This window comes from Dermacentor andersoni, chromosome 3, assembly GCF_023375885.2.
Source record: "Dermacentor andersoni chromosome 3, qqDerAnde1_hic_scaffold, whole genome shotgun sequence".
Lineage (NCBI taxonomy): Eukaryota > Metazoa > Arthropoda > Arachnida > Ixodida > Ixodidae > Dermacentor > Dermacentor andersoni.
The window spans coordinates 201,863,509-201,880,332 of record NC_092816.1 but is presented as its reverse complement, the minus strand read 5'-3'; the positions used below and the strand labels follow the sequence as shown (position 1 = coordinate 201,880,332).

General features: G+C 48.4%; 1 protein-coding gene across 1 annotated transcript in view; it reads right to left on the bottom strand.

Moving 5' to 3' along the window:
• LOC126524360 (uncharacterized) overlaps window positions 1-16,467 on the bottom strand; it is a 125,808-nt gene extending 109,341 nt beyond the window's left edge. Inside the window, exons 1-2 of the mRNA XM_072286980.1 lie at window positions 16,255-16,467; window positions 11,497-11,583 (exon numbers count right to left, since the gene is read on the bottom strand). Of these exons, the coding sequence (XP_072143081.1) occupies window positions 11,497-11,583; window positions 16,255-16,467 (300 nt within the window). The remainder of the gene's footprint in view (window positions 1-11,496; window positions 11,584-16,254) is intronic.
• Between the last annotated feature and the right edge of the window lie 357 nt (window positions 16,468-16,824).

Below are 16,824 nucleotides of genomic sequence, written 5' to 3'. Positions count from 1 at the left end.
ATGAGTGCTGCAGTGCGGTTTAACCTCCTCCTCCCATATACATTATGCATTTTTCACAAGAGAAAATTGCCCTTCAGTTAGCTGCGTGCATTGCTTCTGGAAAATAAAAAATTTGATGAACGCGAAGGGCAGTTAGTGGTTATGCTGTTGGGAGTACATAATGTTCTTTTAAAATTCAGTATTAAATCAAAAAGCAGTAAATTTAGGCTTTGATGCAGCGGCATTGATTTAACATTGTAATCCGAAAAAGTCATACATCGCAAGCCCTTTTGTGAAGAAGAACCATAGGTTCTAGATATGAAACGTACTTGTTACTCCAAGATGCAATACAGTAGGATAGATGACTAAGGAATATGCTAAAGTAAATTGCTGTCGGAGTGGCAGTGAAGTAATAACGGCATTTGTACAGCATAAAACAAGCTTGGCTTAAGCTTTGTGTAGAGCAATGCTATGTGAGGTTTGCAATGAAGATGCTTATCCAGTGTGACACCAAAGTATTAAATTGAGCTCACCCGCTCAAGTATATTATGGTTTAGAGAAAGCGAATGACATTCTCTTAGAGGTGCGTTCCACAAAGAACTAAAGAGAATATATTTAGATTTCTTGGTATTCAGATCTAGCTTATTTGACACGAACCATTGGGTAACACTCAGAAGTTTATCATTAGCCACTTGAAATGTTTTGTCGAAGGAGTCTAGCACATAAAATAAAACAGTGTTGTCTGCATGCATTACAGTAGAGAAGTTTCCTAAGGGATTAGGGAGATCGTTCACAAATAAAAAAAACATATTGGCCCTAGTACTGAGCCTTGTGGGACACCTGAAACAATGTCAGAAACATTGAATTTGGTATCTGCAATGATAACTAGTTTTCTGTTATTACCCGCCGTGGTTGATTCCTGGCTATAGCGTTGGGCTGCGGAGCACGAGGTCGCGGAGTCGAATCCGGCCATGGAGGCCGCATTTCCGGGGGGGCGAAATGCGAAAACGCCCACGTACTTTGTTTTAGGTGCACTTAAAGATTCCCAGGTGGTCCAAATTTCCAGAATGCCCCATTATGGCGTGCCTCATAATCAGGAAGTAGTTTTGGCTCGTGAAATCCCTTAAATTATATTTATTAATTGTTTTTCGTTTTCTGTTACAGAGATAGTTGCGGAAATATTCATGGGTTAGACCTCGAAAAGCACAGTGTACTAACTTATTTAGCAGTATGTCATGATTCACAGTGTCAAACGCTTTTCGAGTATCTAGTGTTCCCGCTCTGCAAGCAGAGGCACGGCAGGGCAGCTGAACGAGAGCCCACCGAATGAAAACTACTGGCATAGCTATTGGGAACCAAACGTCTCAGTAAATCTAGATAGTTGCTCCGTGATATCGACGCAAGAGGTCACGCGTTGGGTCACCAGTGTGGCTTCACGGAGTGTTTGTTTGCCGAGGCTGGCTACGTTACGAAAATGCTCCCTCCTATATTCTTCCTTCCTCCATGCGGGCTGCAATGGGAGCGAACGTGGCAGCCGTAGTTGCATTCCTGGCTGCTTGGCTGGGCCGAACGGTCGTGCAATGGCTTTCCAAGAGCGTTTCTGAAGCATTTTTGAATTGAATGAATTGAAATAATTTGAGTTTATTTTCAACAATATTGCGGGAGACCAGGAGTAAAAGCCGTTTATACAGCTTCAGAGGACTAGGCCACCCTACACACACGTTGGAGTAACGGCAGTTAACAGAAAAAACGGCAACAGAAAAAAAAAGGAAATATACAGTGCAGTGTACATGGCTCACGTACAGGCAAAGCATTGACACGTGTACTTATCTTTATCGGGCGACCACGTTTCGCCGCTTAACTGTAATCGCACAGCGACGGACGCGCCTGCATGTATCCGACGTTTCTGGAAAGTTATCGATGCTTCTACCCGGCTGTCTGTTGTCGCCGAACCTTGCGTTATCTGATTTAATCGCGTAACGCGAATGGTGTAGAACATTGTGGAAGGCACGCGGGTCCAAACGATTAGTCTGGAACATTCGACGACTGCTCTATAAAAGCCGACGCGCTTGACCCGCTGATCAGATTTTCGACGATCGCCGAGCGTGTTCGCCGCTATCGTTGTGCTATAAGTGTAGCCTGTTCTGTGGGCACAGGTTCGCCCAATAAAAGTTTGTTTTGTCGTTCACAGTATTGCTACTGTGTTATTCAACGTCACCACCACGTGACATCTGGTGGAGGTGCTTTTCGTTCATGTACCGGACGCCCCCGACAAGCCGTGATCCAAGCCCGGACCGCAAAGAGAACACCAACGTAGTCCCGGAGCATCGAGCAAGCCGCCGTCTTCAACAGCTGCCCCCGGAGCACGGACTTCTACCTGAGAAGACCAAGAAGATTGTGGACAAGGCAACCCCAATGGCAGCCCCAGCGTCCCCCATCGTGCTGCAGCAGCCCAGGGAACCTCCGACGTTCCGCGGATCAACATTCGAAGATCCGGAAACCTGGCTCGAAACGTATGAGAGGGTCGCTAAGTTTAACAGTTGGTACAGCGACGACAAGCTGCGGCATGTCTATTTCGCATTGGAAGACGCCGCCAGGACGTGGTTCGAGAATCGGGAAGCCACCTTAACGACGTGGGACCTTTTCCGAAGCGGCTTCTTGCACACGTTTACAAGCGTCGTGCGAAAAGAGCGAGCCCAAGCTCTACTAGAAACCAGAGTGCAGCTGCCAAACGAGACGATCGCGATCTTCACGGAGGAGATGGCCCGTCTTTTCCGGCACGCCGACCCGGAAATGTCGGAGGAGAAAAAAGTTCGCTTCCCGATGCGCGGCGTCAAGCAAGACCTTTTCGCCGGACTCATTCGTAACCCACCGAAGACTGTGGCTGAGTTTCCTGCAGAGGCATCGACGATCGAGAAAACTCTGGAGATGCGCAGCCGGCAATATAACCGCCAGGGGCACACGCCGCAGTATGCCATCCAAGGACTGGGTTCGGACGACCTTCAAGAGACCATCAGGGCCATTGTGCGCGAAGAACTGCGCAAGGTCCTGCCTTCGTCGCAGCCTCAAGTAGCTTCGATCGCTGACATCGTGAAAGATGAGGTTCAGCGGTCGCTTGGGGTTCCTGAGGTGCAACCTCAATTACCGCAGCCCCAGCCAGAAGCGATGACCTACGCCGCCGTCGCACGCCGTCAAGGTCCCCCTCCGCGACCACGCCAGGGCCCTGCAACGACGCAATTCCGTCGTCCGCCGCCGCCGCCGCCAGCACGCCCACCCGTCGCCCAGCGCACCTACGCGAGGAAGACGGACATTTGGCGAGCCCCCGACCACCGTCCGCTCTGCTATCACTGCGGAGAAACCGGCCATGTGTATCGCCGATGCCCATACCGGGAGATGGGACTGCGAGGTTTCGCCGTCAATGCTCCGCGCCCGCAGCGAGGTGAACGCCCTCGCGATATCGCCGACTACCTCGCCGTTACTCAGCGGAGCTCTCGACGACCGTCGCGTTCGCCATCACCAGGCCGCTACCTACCGCCGCAGCGCCGACCATACACTGGCCCAGCCCGGGGCCGGTCAGCGAGCCCGTATCCGGAAAACTAAAAGCAGCAACCGATGGAGGTGCGGTTGCTGTTCGTCGAACTGACGAAGATCCTCCGCCGCCGACGAAGACGACGAAGAAACCATCTCGACGACCTAATGACGACACGTCGCCGTCCCGACGAAGTCAGGAAGCCAAGACTACACCGACGAAAGACGACTTGACGACGCGACGTTCCAGCTTCAGTTCAACACGACGCAGCCGTGATCCGACGCCGAGACCTAACTGTAACGCAAGACAAAGAACCACCGACCTCGACGTGCTTCTCGACGGCCACGCAGTCACCGCCTTAGTAGACACAGGAGCCGATTACTCCGTCATGAGTGGACCCATCGCCGCTCAGTTGAGGAAAGTTAAGACTGCATGGGAAGGCCCTCAAATTCGCACCGCTGGAGGACACCTGATTACGCCGACTGGGATCTGCACGGCAAGAATTACCGTTCATGACCGGACTTACCCTGCCACCTTCGTTGTCCTCAAACAGTGTTCACAAGACGTCATTCTCGGCATGGACTTCCTGAATCAACATGGCGCAGTCATCGACCTGAAGTCGAAATCGATAACGCTGTCACAAGATCAAGCGATACCGCCGGAGAGCTGTCGTAGTCACCACGCCTTGAGTGTGCTCGAAGATCAAGTGAGCATCCCGCCGTGCGCCAGCATTATTATTTCCGTCGGCACTGAAACAGCCGCTGACGTAGAAGGCGTCATCGAGGGCGACCAACATCTACTGCTCGACCGTGAAATTTGCGTCGCAAGAGGGATCGCTCGACTCCACGGAGGGCAAGTGGAAATTATGCTAACCAACTTCAGCCAAAAGTTCAAGCACATCAACAAGGGCACGACAATCGCATACATCGAGGAAATTGTGGAAACCAGCAATGCCTTTGTCCTCTCGGATTCAGCCGCATCTACCCCGATGAGCATTGTCCCCGAACCAGACTTCGACGTGAATCCAAGTCTTCCTATGAGTAAGCAGCAACAAATCAGAAGTCTTCTCCGACGATACAAAGACTGCTTTTCGACGTCATCGAGGATTCGACAAACACCAGTTGCAAAGCATCGCATCATAACCGAAGAGAGCGCTCGAGCACTCCGCCAGAGCCCTTACCGAGTTTCGACGCGAGAACGTGAAGCTATTAGGCAACAAGTCGACGAAATGCTGCGCGACGACATCATCCAGCCGTCGAAAAGCCCGTGGGCCTCTCCTGTAGTCCTGGTAAAGAAAAAGGTGGGAACCCTACGCTTCTGCGTCGATTATCGTCGACTGAAAGGGATCACGAAGAAGGATGTGTACCCCCTTCCACGGATAGACGACGCATTGGATCGGCTCTGCAACGCTAAATACTTTTCTTCGATGGACCTCAAGTCTGGCTAATGGCAAATAGAAGTCGACGAAAGAGATCGCGAAAAGACCGCCTTCATCACCCCAGACGGCCTCTACGAGTTCAAGGTCATGCCATTTGGACTGTGCTCGGCGCCTGCAACGTTCCAGGGCGTGATGGACACGGTTTTAGCAGGATTGAAGTGGCAGACCTGTCTCGTTTACTTGGATGACGTCGTTGTATTCGCCGGAAATTTCGACAATCACCTTAGGCGGCTTGCCACAGTACTAGACGCCATCAAGTCATAAGGGCTCACTCTGAAACCAGAAAAGTGCCGCTTCGCTTACGATGAGCTTTTGTTCCTCGGCCACGTGATCAGCAAATCAGGAGTACGCCCCGACCCACAGAAGACAGCTGCCATCGCAAAGTTCCCGCAGCCAACCGGCAAGAAGGCAGTGCGCAGATTCCTTGGCATGTGTGCCTACTATAGGCGCTTTGTCAAGGACTTCTCACGCATCGCGGAGCCGCTAACACATCTAACCAAATGTGAGGTCGCGTTCAAGTGCGAAACGCCGCAGGCCAAGGCATTTCAAGAACTCAAACGACGCATGCAGTCGCCGCCGGTACTTGCACACTTCGACGAGGACGCCGATACCGAAATCCACACTGACGCCAGTAGCCTAGGCCTCGGTGCCGTCCTAGTCCAGAGGAAAGAAGGACTTGAAAGGGTGATATCGTATGCTAGCCGGTCGCTGTCAAAAGCGGAAAGCAACTATTCTACGACTGAAAAGGAATGCCTCGCCATCATTTGGGCTATAGCTAAATTCCGCCCTTACCTCTATGGCAGGCCATTCAAAGTCGTCAGTGACCATCATGCATAGTGTTGGCTAGCTAACTTAAAGGACCCTTCAGGACGGCTGGCGCGGTGGAGCCTCAGACTACAAGAATATGACGTCACGGTGACATACAAGTCCGGAAGAAAACACTCCGACGCCGACTGCTTATCGCGCGCCCCCATCGATCCCCCGCCGCAAGACGACGAGGACGACGACGCCTTCCTTGGGATAATAAGCGCGGAAGACTTCACTAAACAGCAACGAGCAAACCCGGAACTAAGAAGCCTCGTCGAGTATTTGGAAGGGAACACCGACGTTGTCCCCAGGGCATTTAAGCGCGGGTTGTCGTCGTTCACGCTACAAAACAACCTGCTCGTGAAGAAGAACTTCTCACCAGTCCGCGCCAGCTACCTTCTTGTTGTACCGTCAGCGCTGCGTCCAGAAATACTGCACGCCCTACACGACGATCCAACCGCTGGGCACCTCGGGTTCTCCCGGACGCTGTCGAGAATACAGGAAAGGTATTACTGGCCGCGTCTGACCGCCGACGTCGCCCGTTACGTCAAGACATGCCGAGACTGTCAACGACGCAAGACACCACCGACAAGGCCAGCAGGATTACTACAGCCGATCGAACCTCCTCGCCGACCATTCCAGCAGATTGGGATGGATTTGTTGGGGCCGTTTCCGATATCAACATCCGGGAATAAGTGGATCGTCGTGGCGACGGACTACTTCACCCGCTTTGCTGAAACTAAAGCTCTACCAAAAGGCAGCGCAGCCGAAGTAGCGAAATTTTTCGTCGAAAACATCCTGCTGCGACATGGTGCCCCAGAAGTCCTCATCACAGACAGAGGAACGGCTTTTACAGCAGAGCTCACCCAAGCCATTCTGCAGTACAGCCAGACAAGCCACAGGAGGACAACTGCCTACCATCCGCAGACGAATGGTCTCACGGAGCGCCTGAACAAGACCCTCGCTGACATGCTAGCAATGTACGTCGACGTCGAACACAAGACGTGGGACGCGATCCTGCTGTACGTAACCTTTGCGTACAACACGGCGGTGCAAGAAACAACACAGATAACGCCGTTTAAGCTGGTTTACGGCAGGAACCCGACGACGACGCTTGACGCCATGCTGCCGCACGTAACTGACGAAGAGAATGTTGACGTCGCTAGCTATCTCCAGCGAGCCGAAGAAGCCCGACAGCTCGCCCGCCTGCGAATCAAGAGCCAGCAGAGGACCGACAGCCGACACTACAACCTCCGACGACGCTTCGTCGAGTACCAGCCTGGCGACCGTGTTTGGGTCTGGACCCCGATACGCCGACGAGGACTCAGTGAGAAACTACTCCGACGCTATTTCGGACCCTACAAGGTCATCCGACGTATTGGCGCTCTGGACTATGAGGTCGTGCCAGACGGCATTTCGCATTCACAGCGGCGCCGCGCACGATCTGAAGTGGTCCACGTGGTGCGCCTTAAACCCTTTTACGGACGCTGACGAACTTCGTCATTTTTGTTCTTTTCTTTGCTACGAGTGCTTTTGTTTATTAACTTCGTTTGTTTGCAGCATCGGGTCGATGCTTTTTAAGAGGGGGGTATTGACACGTGTACTTATCTTTATCGGGCGACCACGTTTCGCCGCTTAATTGTAATCGCACAGCGACGGACGCGCCTGCATGTATCCGACGTTTCTGGAAAGTTATCGATGCTTCTACCCGGCTGTCTGTTGTCGCCGAACCTTGTGTTATCTGATTTCATCGCGTAACGCGAATGGTGTAGAACATTGTGGAAGGCACGCGGGTCCAAACAATTAGTCTGGAACATTCGACGACTGCTCTATAAAAGCCGACGCGCTTGACCCGCTGATCAGATTTTCGACGATCGCCGAGCGTGTTCGCCGCTATCGTTGTGCTATAAGTGTAGCCTGTTCTGTGGGCACAGGTTCGCCCAATAAAAGTTTGTTTTGTCGTTCACAGTATTGCTACTGTGTTATTCAACGTCACCACCACGTGACATCACGTGGCACCAGATTTCCGACGATCGCCGACTGTGTTCGCCGCTTTCGTTGTGCTATAAGTGTAGCCTGTTTTGTGGGCACAAGTTCGCCCAATAAAAGTTAGTTTTCTCGTTCACAGTATTGCTGCTGTGTTCTTCTACGTCACCACCACGGGACGTCACCACTACGTGACGCACGGTATACTTGCCTATACCATGCGTCAGAAAACTTGCATAAACACTACTTCGATAAAGAGCAAATGAAAATAAGCAAATGAAAATAAGCAAATCAGCAAGAATTTTGTATAAACCTGTATTAGTTTATGGTTAAAGATGTTACTTCCAGTATGAGTCTTCGAGGTTGTGTGAAAGAGAAAGCGCCAAGTACTGCTTTGCTGGTTTCGAATTGATATAGTTCTAAAGTGCGTGTGATATTTCCTTTACTTATTGACTGCACAAAAAAAGATGGAAGCATTGATATCGGTTATTTCCTGCACAATTTTTGGGACATATGTGTATACGCATTTAGGAAAAAATACATATATAGCTTGTCTTGACAGTGCGTAGCGTTCAAGAATTTGTTTGCGGCACCTTTGGCAATGACAATGCAGTTATTATTCATGTATTTGATGCCTTGGCAAATTTATAATGAGGAGGCCGAGCTGCAACGTGAGCCCTCCCCCCCCCCCCCCCCCCCGAATGAAATTTTTCGCTACGCCACGGCATGTGTCCATCAGTTCTCTTTGTCTCTCTCATAAATGTGAGAAGAATGCGCAACATCTCTACTACCATTACTTTGGCGGCGAGGACAAATTTGCGTAAAGAGCCATGCTCGTTCCGGCGGATCTTCTACCAGGCGTATCTGCGAGACTATAAGAAAGGTTGAATAAAGAATGCAAGCACACATAAGTACTTCTTTTGAGTTTTGAAGGCAAAAGCACTAATGTACAAGTGAACCCCGGTAAGCGGTCCGCCGAGTTTTGCGTTGCGAGTAATGTTTTCGAGTTTTCCTGCAGTTTGTGTTCTCTAGTTTCGTGATTAAATTGGTGTGATTTTTTTACAGGATATACGTGAGAATGCCGGCTTTAGACTGCAATCATTTGGACGATATTGCTGAGAAATCCATTGCATTTATTTCCACGCAGTGCGCTTGCTATTGTCTGTGGGGAGTCAAGCAGACGATTTCTTCAGTAGCTACGATGTCTTCGGGGCGCTTTCAAATGGCTTCGCGCTGGCTGTGCATTTCGACGCTCCTCTTCCCGCCCGTCTTGTGTTGGGAGAGTTGACGACGATGATGGATTTCGTTGCCTGGCTCTTCACTCGTACTTGCTGCGTTCTTGCGCTCCCTTACTTCGTCTGCGATGTACTGGCGTGGACGGCCACGTTTCACTGCTGTCGAGGTTACGGGAGCAGAAGATGTGTATGCTACATAATCCAAAGCGATAGGTGCTGCACGAACCAGCAACGAGCAGCATGCGGTGCCGACGTCGCATGGCACTGGCGTGCTGCGCGACCAGAGACTGAGTAAGCAGCAACGGCGACCAAGGCCGAGAGTCGCGCGCAGCTGTTAAGCCCTTGTGGTGGGTTAGAGAGAGGCACGTCGCGGCGTTGCCCTCTCCATTCACGCGACACCGCGGCAGCCACAAACTGGCAGGATATGCTCTCACAATGCTCCCATCTGGCGTCTTTAGATAAGACCGCACAGTGCACGTATCCATGGTGGTTTGACGCGATAGCATTAAGCGCCTCGTGTCGCACAAAATCCGACGTCAGACGTCACTCCGGGAAAAGGAATTTCGAACCCAATTCTGAACCACGCATACCCAACCACTCTTCTACCACCAAATTTGCTGATACGCTGTTTTTTTTATTCTTTTCTATCAGCTGGTCCTGCAGCGCGCTTTTTTTTTGGAGTTCACGGGACGCACGTACGAATCTTGGCAAGCCTCCTTGCTGGCCCACGTAAGGGCCACTAAATTTACTGCTCGACGTAGAAAGAGAAAAGATGCGGGAGTGCAAAGTTTGAATTTAGAAGACGATGAATGACAGTTTCGTTTTGATTTATTCGTCCAGTCTATTTCGGTGTGAACTGCATTAGAAAGTTAGCAAAGCCGGACTCGTGATCGTTAATAGCATCGTGCCACAGAGTACGACTAATCGGGATTATCAACAACTATCGCATGTAGGGTGAGAGCGTGTGGGCTGCCGGGGCACGCTGCGCCGTATCAATGACGAAGAAAGGAGTGTTCTGGAAGGCATATTACGACATAAGCATTCTGGAATAGCGCTGTGCCAAACTTAAGAAAAGTCTAAAAATAATCAAAATTCGATTTATGCGTAATTTCGTCCACACTGTATGCTGTACACACCAAAATAGGCCAGATAGCTAATATCACGTCTATTTCAATATTCGAAAACTATAACATTAGGAACAACCAAAGGCATTTACTGGGGTACGATGGGGGTTGGTGGTGGGAACGCGGACATCACTAAACACACCCAACGCAGTGTTTTCCTTCTTTTATTTTATATGAGTTTTTATGTGCGGCAATTTGCAAAGCAGAACTCGTGCTACAGGCCACCCTGCAGTAATTCTAATCCAATTCCAATTCTAGCTTGTCCAATTCTAGCTTGTCCAATCTAATCCAATTCTAGCTTGTCCCGTTTTGATAGGCAGCGCATTGGTTTCTGCGAGTTCGCACAACACGATTACAACACACGCCTACAGGTACAGGCCTTAGAAAGCGACCATCGTATTCTCATTTTATATCAATGCGTTCCTGATTGCAGTGTGTTTTTGCTGTCTCTACCGGGAGCCAAGCAGACTAAATGTTCTCATAAAGCACGCTCATAAACCTTTTCGAATTGCGGCCATCAGGAAAACATTTCATTTGCCCGGCAAAATTAAATCATCTGCGTTTTAGAGGTAAGGGACAGTAGCTCAATGCGTTCAGTTCATAGATGTTTAGTGCCTTACGAGTCTTTTAATATTGATGATGGATTCCGAGTTTGGAATTTCCACGATGAATCATTACAATGAACTTTCGGAGCTTGGAAGTGACCTTCACGAGCAGTGGATACGCAGTAATCGTGAGCCATAACGTACCAGAGAAAAATAATGAGGCTTTACATGCATTTGCCGGCTTCGACACAAGGCTCAAACAGTCCCATAAAAAAAAAGAACTGGAACCTAAGTTTCCTTTATTTCGAGCCATAGAAAGTACATTCGTACAAAAGAACAACTAAACGCCAATTATTCGTATAATAAATTATTATGGTAATTTCCGCTTCATTAGTATAGCAAACTAAGCACAACAAAATTCTTGATAAAGAGTACAGAACAATACTAAAGGCTATGCATTGGATATCCAGGGTCTAAATGACAATTTAAAGGTTACAAAGCTAAACCTATGTGCAGTTTCAGAGCATGACACAAAGCGGCACTGCATTGCAATATGTTAATAAGAGCTGTGAAAAATGTGAAGGGTCATAAGCCTTGGTGAATTTGTAACTGACTGTCAAGCTTCAAACAACTATGTTCTGTGGCACCAATGGAGTCTGCTAACAAAAGCTTTTTCCTGAAATCACTTTATAGAACTATACCCGAACCTTACCGCTAAGTTTCTCACAAACGATAGTGCATTACGTGGGAGCTCGCATGCTCACTCGACATCTGCTGGATGCGCAATCAGTTAACGATACCCGCGGGTCTGGGTCAAAGGCCACGTGTCGCCGAATTATCAACATTCACTCGCCTGTCCAACGTGAGCTTGCTGGGCAGCAGCGTCGATTGCGGTAAGCTGGGCAGTGTAGTTGCTGAGGACGTCTAGCACACCGGAGGCCTGCAGGTTTTTCACAAGGCTTTAAAGTTCAGTCAACACCAACATTAAGCATTAATTTAAAATCATTCCCCAAAGAATTTGTAGTGTTCGACCGAAAACACACACAATACCATTTTTATTTTCATGATAACAAGCGCTTTCCTTGGGCATCGTACTACACAATAGGCGCTAACACGTATAAGGATGATTTTCGTAACGGTGACAAAGCAGACTTTACAAACAGGAACATGCTCTGGGCAAACATGATGGTGTATTTTTCGTTATTCAGTGACACTTGAAAGCCCTTCAAAGTGAAGGCGGGATCTTCAATAGCACAGCAGTTTTATTAGAGGGCGTGCACCTACTTTCCCGTAGAATCTGCGACTATGAGAAGCCAATGCAGCTGACTGCTTCAGCTTGATAGGAATGCTGAGTTTGAGCACTTCATTAATGAAGAAAATTTGCCCAAGACAGCGCCGGTGCTGCTGCCTATGTCAAGGTCTTGTAGTAGGCTTTCCTAAAGGGCATCTCAACCCCAGCCAGCGAATTGGCTACAGCTGAACACGAGATTCGCTGACTACCACCGAGCAACGTATCGTTATTTTTGGGCTTCACCATAAAAATGTTTTCTGCACATGGTGTCAGTAGCCGTGGTGCCAGTAGCCAGGGTACATCAAAATTAGACTAGTACGGAGCTTCAACATGAACCAAAAACGGACTAACACGCTTAGAACAGCATTGCGAGTGGTCGTTACACCCCCGCATTAAACAACCGAAGTGAACATTTGCCTCTGCGGCGGGCACTTGTGATCGAAATCAAGACAATGAAGGCAGAATCGTCTCGTCATGTGCACGGCAGCGTTATCGACTAATCCAGCAACTGCCTTCACCTGTTATGCTGCCTCAATATTACGGGCCAATAGCAGCCGCTTCGACATGAATAGCAATAGGTGAACCACTGCTTTCGTGCTTCTCGAATTGAAGCCACTAAACTCAGTCACACGAGTGTCGGCTCTAAAGATGAACCAATTTGATTTGTGACAGCATGGAGCTGCGGCCTAAATGCTTGCTTGGTGAACAGCCCCATGCAACGCACTAAATCTTCCGTTGCGTGTAAGGCGCGTAAACGGAGACACCCGAGAAATTGTGATGGACAAGGTCACTTGGAACTGCGCAAATCTGATAGCCTTGGCATAAAACAAAAACAAGAACGACATTTTCCGTCGGTCTTAGCACCCTGTAAAATATCGACTCTCTAGAATAACCGTGCGAACTAAAATGCAAAATCTCTTGGCCCATGTGCATGGCCACGAAACCAGTGGACATAAAGCCGCCGCTGCATATGCAGGTTGGCCCAACTATCATGCACCAAGATTTAAAAATGTTCAAACGCCACCTAGCTGGAGAGGACCAAGGGGATGTTGTTTGCCTTCGCTTGGAGGTACTCAGATTATTTGTCACAATTCAGCTAATTGTAAATTAGTCTCAATTATTTAATGAACTTCCCAAGTATTACAATGAGATGAAAAGTATCAGCGTGAAAATTTTAAAGTAGCAAGAAAAACTCCCGATGCAGCTTTCTGCTGCACAATAGGCGCTAAATAACGTGCATTTCTCGAGCGTGAAAGAAGCCCGCGAATAGACGCTAAGTGCCTCGAGCGGCCAGTCGCACGGGAATTTTGCGTGTATTCGCGGGCTGCTTTCACGCTGGGGAAAACACTTTCAAGTAGCATGTATTGCGAACAGAAAGCTGCGTCTGGAGATTGTCATGTTGCTCTAGAATTTAATCATTGACACTTTCACCTAACTATAATATTTAGGAACACCATTAATTTTTAGGGCTAATTATGCAATTAGGCAGAATGCAAAAATATAATCTAAGTATCTCGAAATGACGGTAAACCACACTGCCTTGGTTCTGTCAAGCTACGTGGTAGTTGCATATTATTAGGCTTGGTGAATGATAGCTGCGACACCCTGTATATATCTTTATATTTCCTGGTGCCGACCCCTACGTGGTCGTGGATGAAATGTACGTGCCACTGTTACCTACAACTCTGGTAAAATTACCAGGGCAGTGAAGTTTTTTACAACAGAATATGTTCTTCAACCCGTATTGTACCTTTTACCTGCAATCTGATATAAATAGCTTACAAACGACCAAAGGACAACGCATCACCCAACCATGCCACAGAAGGAGGAAGACAGAGGTAGCGCAAACGGAGTCAGGCTCTTAAAATCTTCATCGGAGTACACTCGAAATGAGAGATGTAAAAAGCATTTATGGAGATAAAACATGAAGAAAGCCAACCGCCACTGTGTACATTCCGGTGCATGCGAAACCGCGGGGGAGACCTAATTTCACGTTCAGAATTGATGACAGGCTGTGAAGCACAGATGACATGGGCCCTGTGTTATAGGTATCAGGCAAAGATATCAAACACGGAACGGTCAATTTATATATATCGTGTCATCAAATGTCTCACTGATGTAAATGTATAGCCTGCAAAAATACGCTTGACATCTATCACATTTTCCTGTTTTCAGCTATACGTTACATCTGTGTAAGCAAAACTTACCCACTGCTTTTTTTCTTACGAACACGCAACCCTCAAACCTGCTAGACGCCGCCTTCTAAGCATGCGCACCAAAACTACAACTGTCTTTTAGGCGTTGTTATGAGATAATGTAGAGTATTATTATGGTATCATCGCTTTTGTTTCGCTTGTTCAGCTTCCGAAGCAGCGAGACTTTGTGAAAGTTAAGAGCAGCAATTAACGGCGTCATGCACATCACCTACGCCTTCGTTTAAATGAAGTTGGAATTTGTATGTCGCCATCAACCCCTGTAGCAACAACCATTCGGTCCAGTGTGATGCTGAGCTGTAGTTAGAAGAGACCAGTGGCTTAGGCATTCGGGATACCGAAGTGGACTTTGATTCAGAGACGCTTCGTTCACTGGCCATGTGTGCTGTGTAGCTGATAACGCTTGTGTTTTGGTATCTCAACCCGCAAAGTGCTATGAGGTCCGCTCTAGGGCGGAACAGTCAGGATTGATCTGGCCCCCTCAGCCAGAACGTTAAGTTAGATTTCTCTGCCGTTAGGAACTATAATAATGTGACCGTTGGTATGAAAAAGTTCAACCTGTTCAAAGACGATTTTGTTCTGAATTTGTACTATGAATTTCTCGGGGGACAGGGGGACATTGTTACTATCACTATCAACCTGTGCCAAATATTGAGACGTGTGCTTGTTTGTCTTTATCGGGCGACACGTTTCACAGCGTAACAAATGTTATCGCACAGCGCAGGATGCGCCTGCAAGTTTCGGGAATGTTATCGATGCTTCCATCCGCTATCTGTGACCGAACCTTGTGTAATCTGATTGCATGTGTGCACGGCGCGAATAATGTAGAACTTTGTGGAAGGCACGCGGGTGCCAGCGATTGCTCTGGAACGGTCGACGACTGATGTACAAAAGCCGACGCGCTTTACCCGCTGATCAGATTTTCGATCATCGCCGACTGTGTTCGCCGCTGTCGCCGTTCTTTGAGTGTAGCCTGTTTTCGAGGGCACAAGTTTGCCCAATAAAACGCTAGTTTAGTGTTTCCCAGTTTGGCTGCTTTCTTCACTGTGACTACCACGTGACAATATAAACGTTGCTGCATGCCTTAGGCAAAAACACCTTGATTACTTATTTTTACGAAGGAGCGATAGCGCAAAAAACGAGTCACACAGTGAGGAGGCGTGACGAGCCAAAATTGTTCTGGACAATTACGCATTTTGGTGCAATAATTGTTCATTATCATATTTTCTGTCAAGAGCTAACAACGGCTCTAGCAATCTGTGGGCCTAGATGTAACTTGCGAAATGCCAGCATTTTCATACTAAGTTTTTAATGCGAGAGCAGTACTTGGCTCACTGCACGACCCGCCATTATCAGAAAGCCGTGACAGAAATACGGCACAAAAATTACGTTATCTGCATCTAACTCAAAAGAAGTACTGCTGCCGCTCCGAAGCCGAGCGTGCTAACAATGGCACCACCGTTGCAACAGGCGACAGTGATGAATATCTTCTAGGCTGTGCACATAGTTGGGCTCTGCCTGCCGGGCGATTCACTAGACGGCGCATGATAGGAATGACGCCAATTTCAGCACTACGGAGTCTTGATTGTCCGAACGGTCCGAAGCTGAATGGCTCGTGTCTGCATCATCAGGCGAAACAACAAAGCGTAGCCGCGGAGCCGCCGGTTGACTGTCGACGAAGTACAAGACCATCGCACTGCAGCGAAAGGTACGAATCAAGCTTACGAATCCATTCGGCACATGGGACACGCCCTTCCCGTGTGGCGCTTATTCCCTGTGTCGGCATCTTCTTTGTGTCGTCAAAAAACTACGCTTACAAATATTAATTTAACAATGAGAACCAACTAGGCCAGCAACGAGTCTTATTCACCTCTCATGCTTACCATTTGCCTAATTTCTGCCTTTAAGGTTAAGCGGATATTAAGATACATTATCTTCTACTGCATTTTCCGGTTTCCCCGTTCTTCTTATGAGTGTTCTTTCACTTCACCATAGCGACTGCTTTGGCTATCTAGGGGCACCTTCACAATTGAATAATTGAATTTCGCGCTATTGCATACCATGACCGCAGCAAAATGCGAACGTTAAAAAGAGATGGTAATCTCACCATAGGGAGATAGCCGGACTGTACGTTTAGAAGTGCCTTAGCGTCCAGGACTGGTTCACAGGGTGGAGGCCTTGGGACCAGGGCGAAGCACTTTTCGCTGACTTTGGACACGTGGGACATTGTTGTGGGAAAGGTCAACGCCTCTGCAACTTTGGAAACGTTGTCCGCCAGGTGCAGCGCTGACTCTCTCGCCGTTTCTGCTGCCTTCTTCATCGCGGCGATGTCTAATTGACAGAGAGAGAGAGAGAGAGAGTACCGCTTTTTCCTGAGGCACCGTTTAGCTTCATTGCAGGGCTCAAACAGAGAACGCAATAGCGACGTGGTGCATTTTTAGAGGATTCATAGAGTGAATAGTCTGCAAACTTTGGCATTCTACGCAGATAGAATGATCGGTCTGTATAGAAACCAAAAATCAAGAACTCTCACGACATTAATGAAATTTTTAAAACTTATCAGTTTTATTTCGCTGTAATTATTAAAATTTGGGCAACAATATAAAACACCCGTGGTACACAGCACATCAACATCTCGCAGCAGAGCAACACATCGCGACAAAAAAAAAAAAAAAGA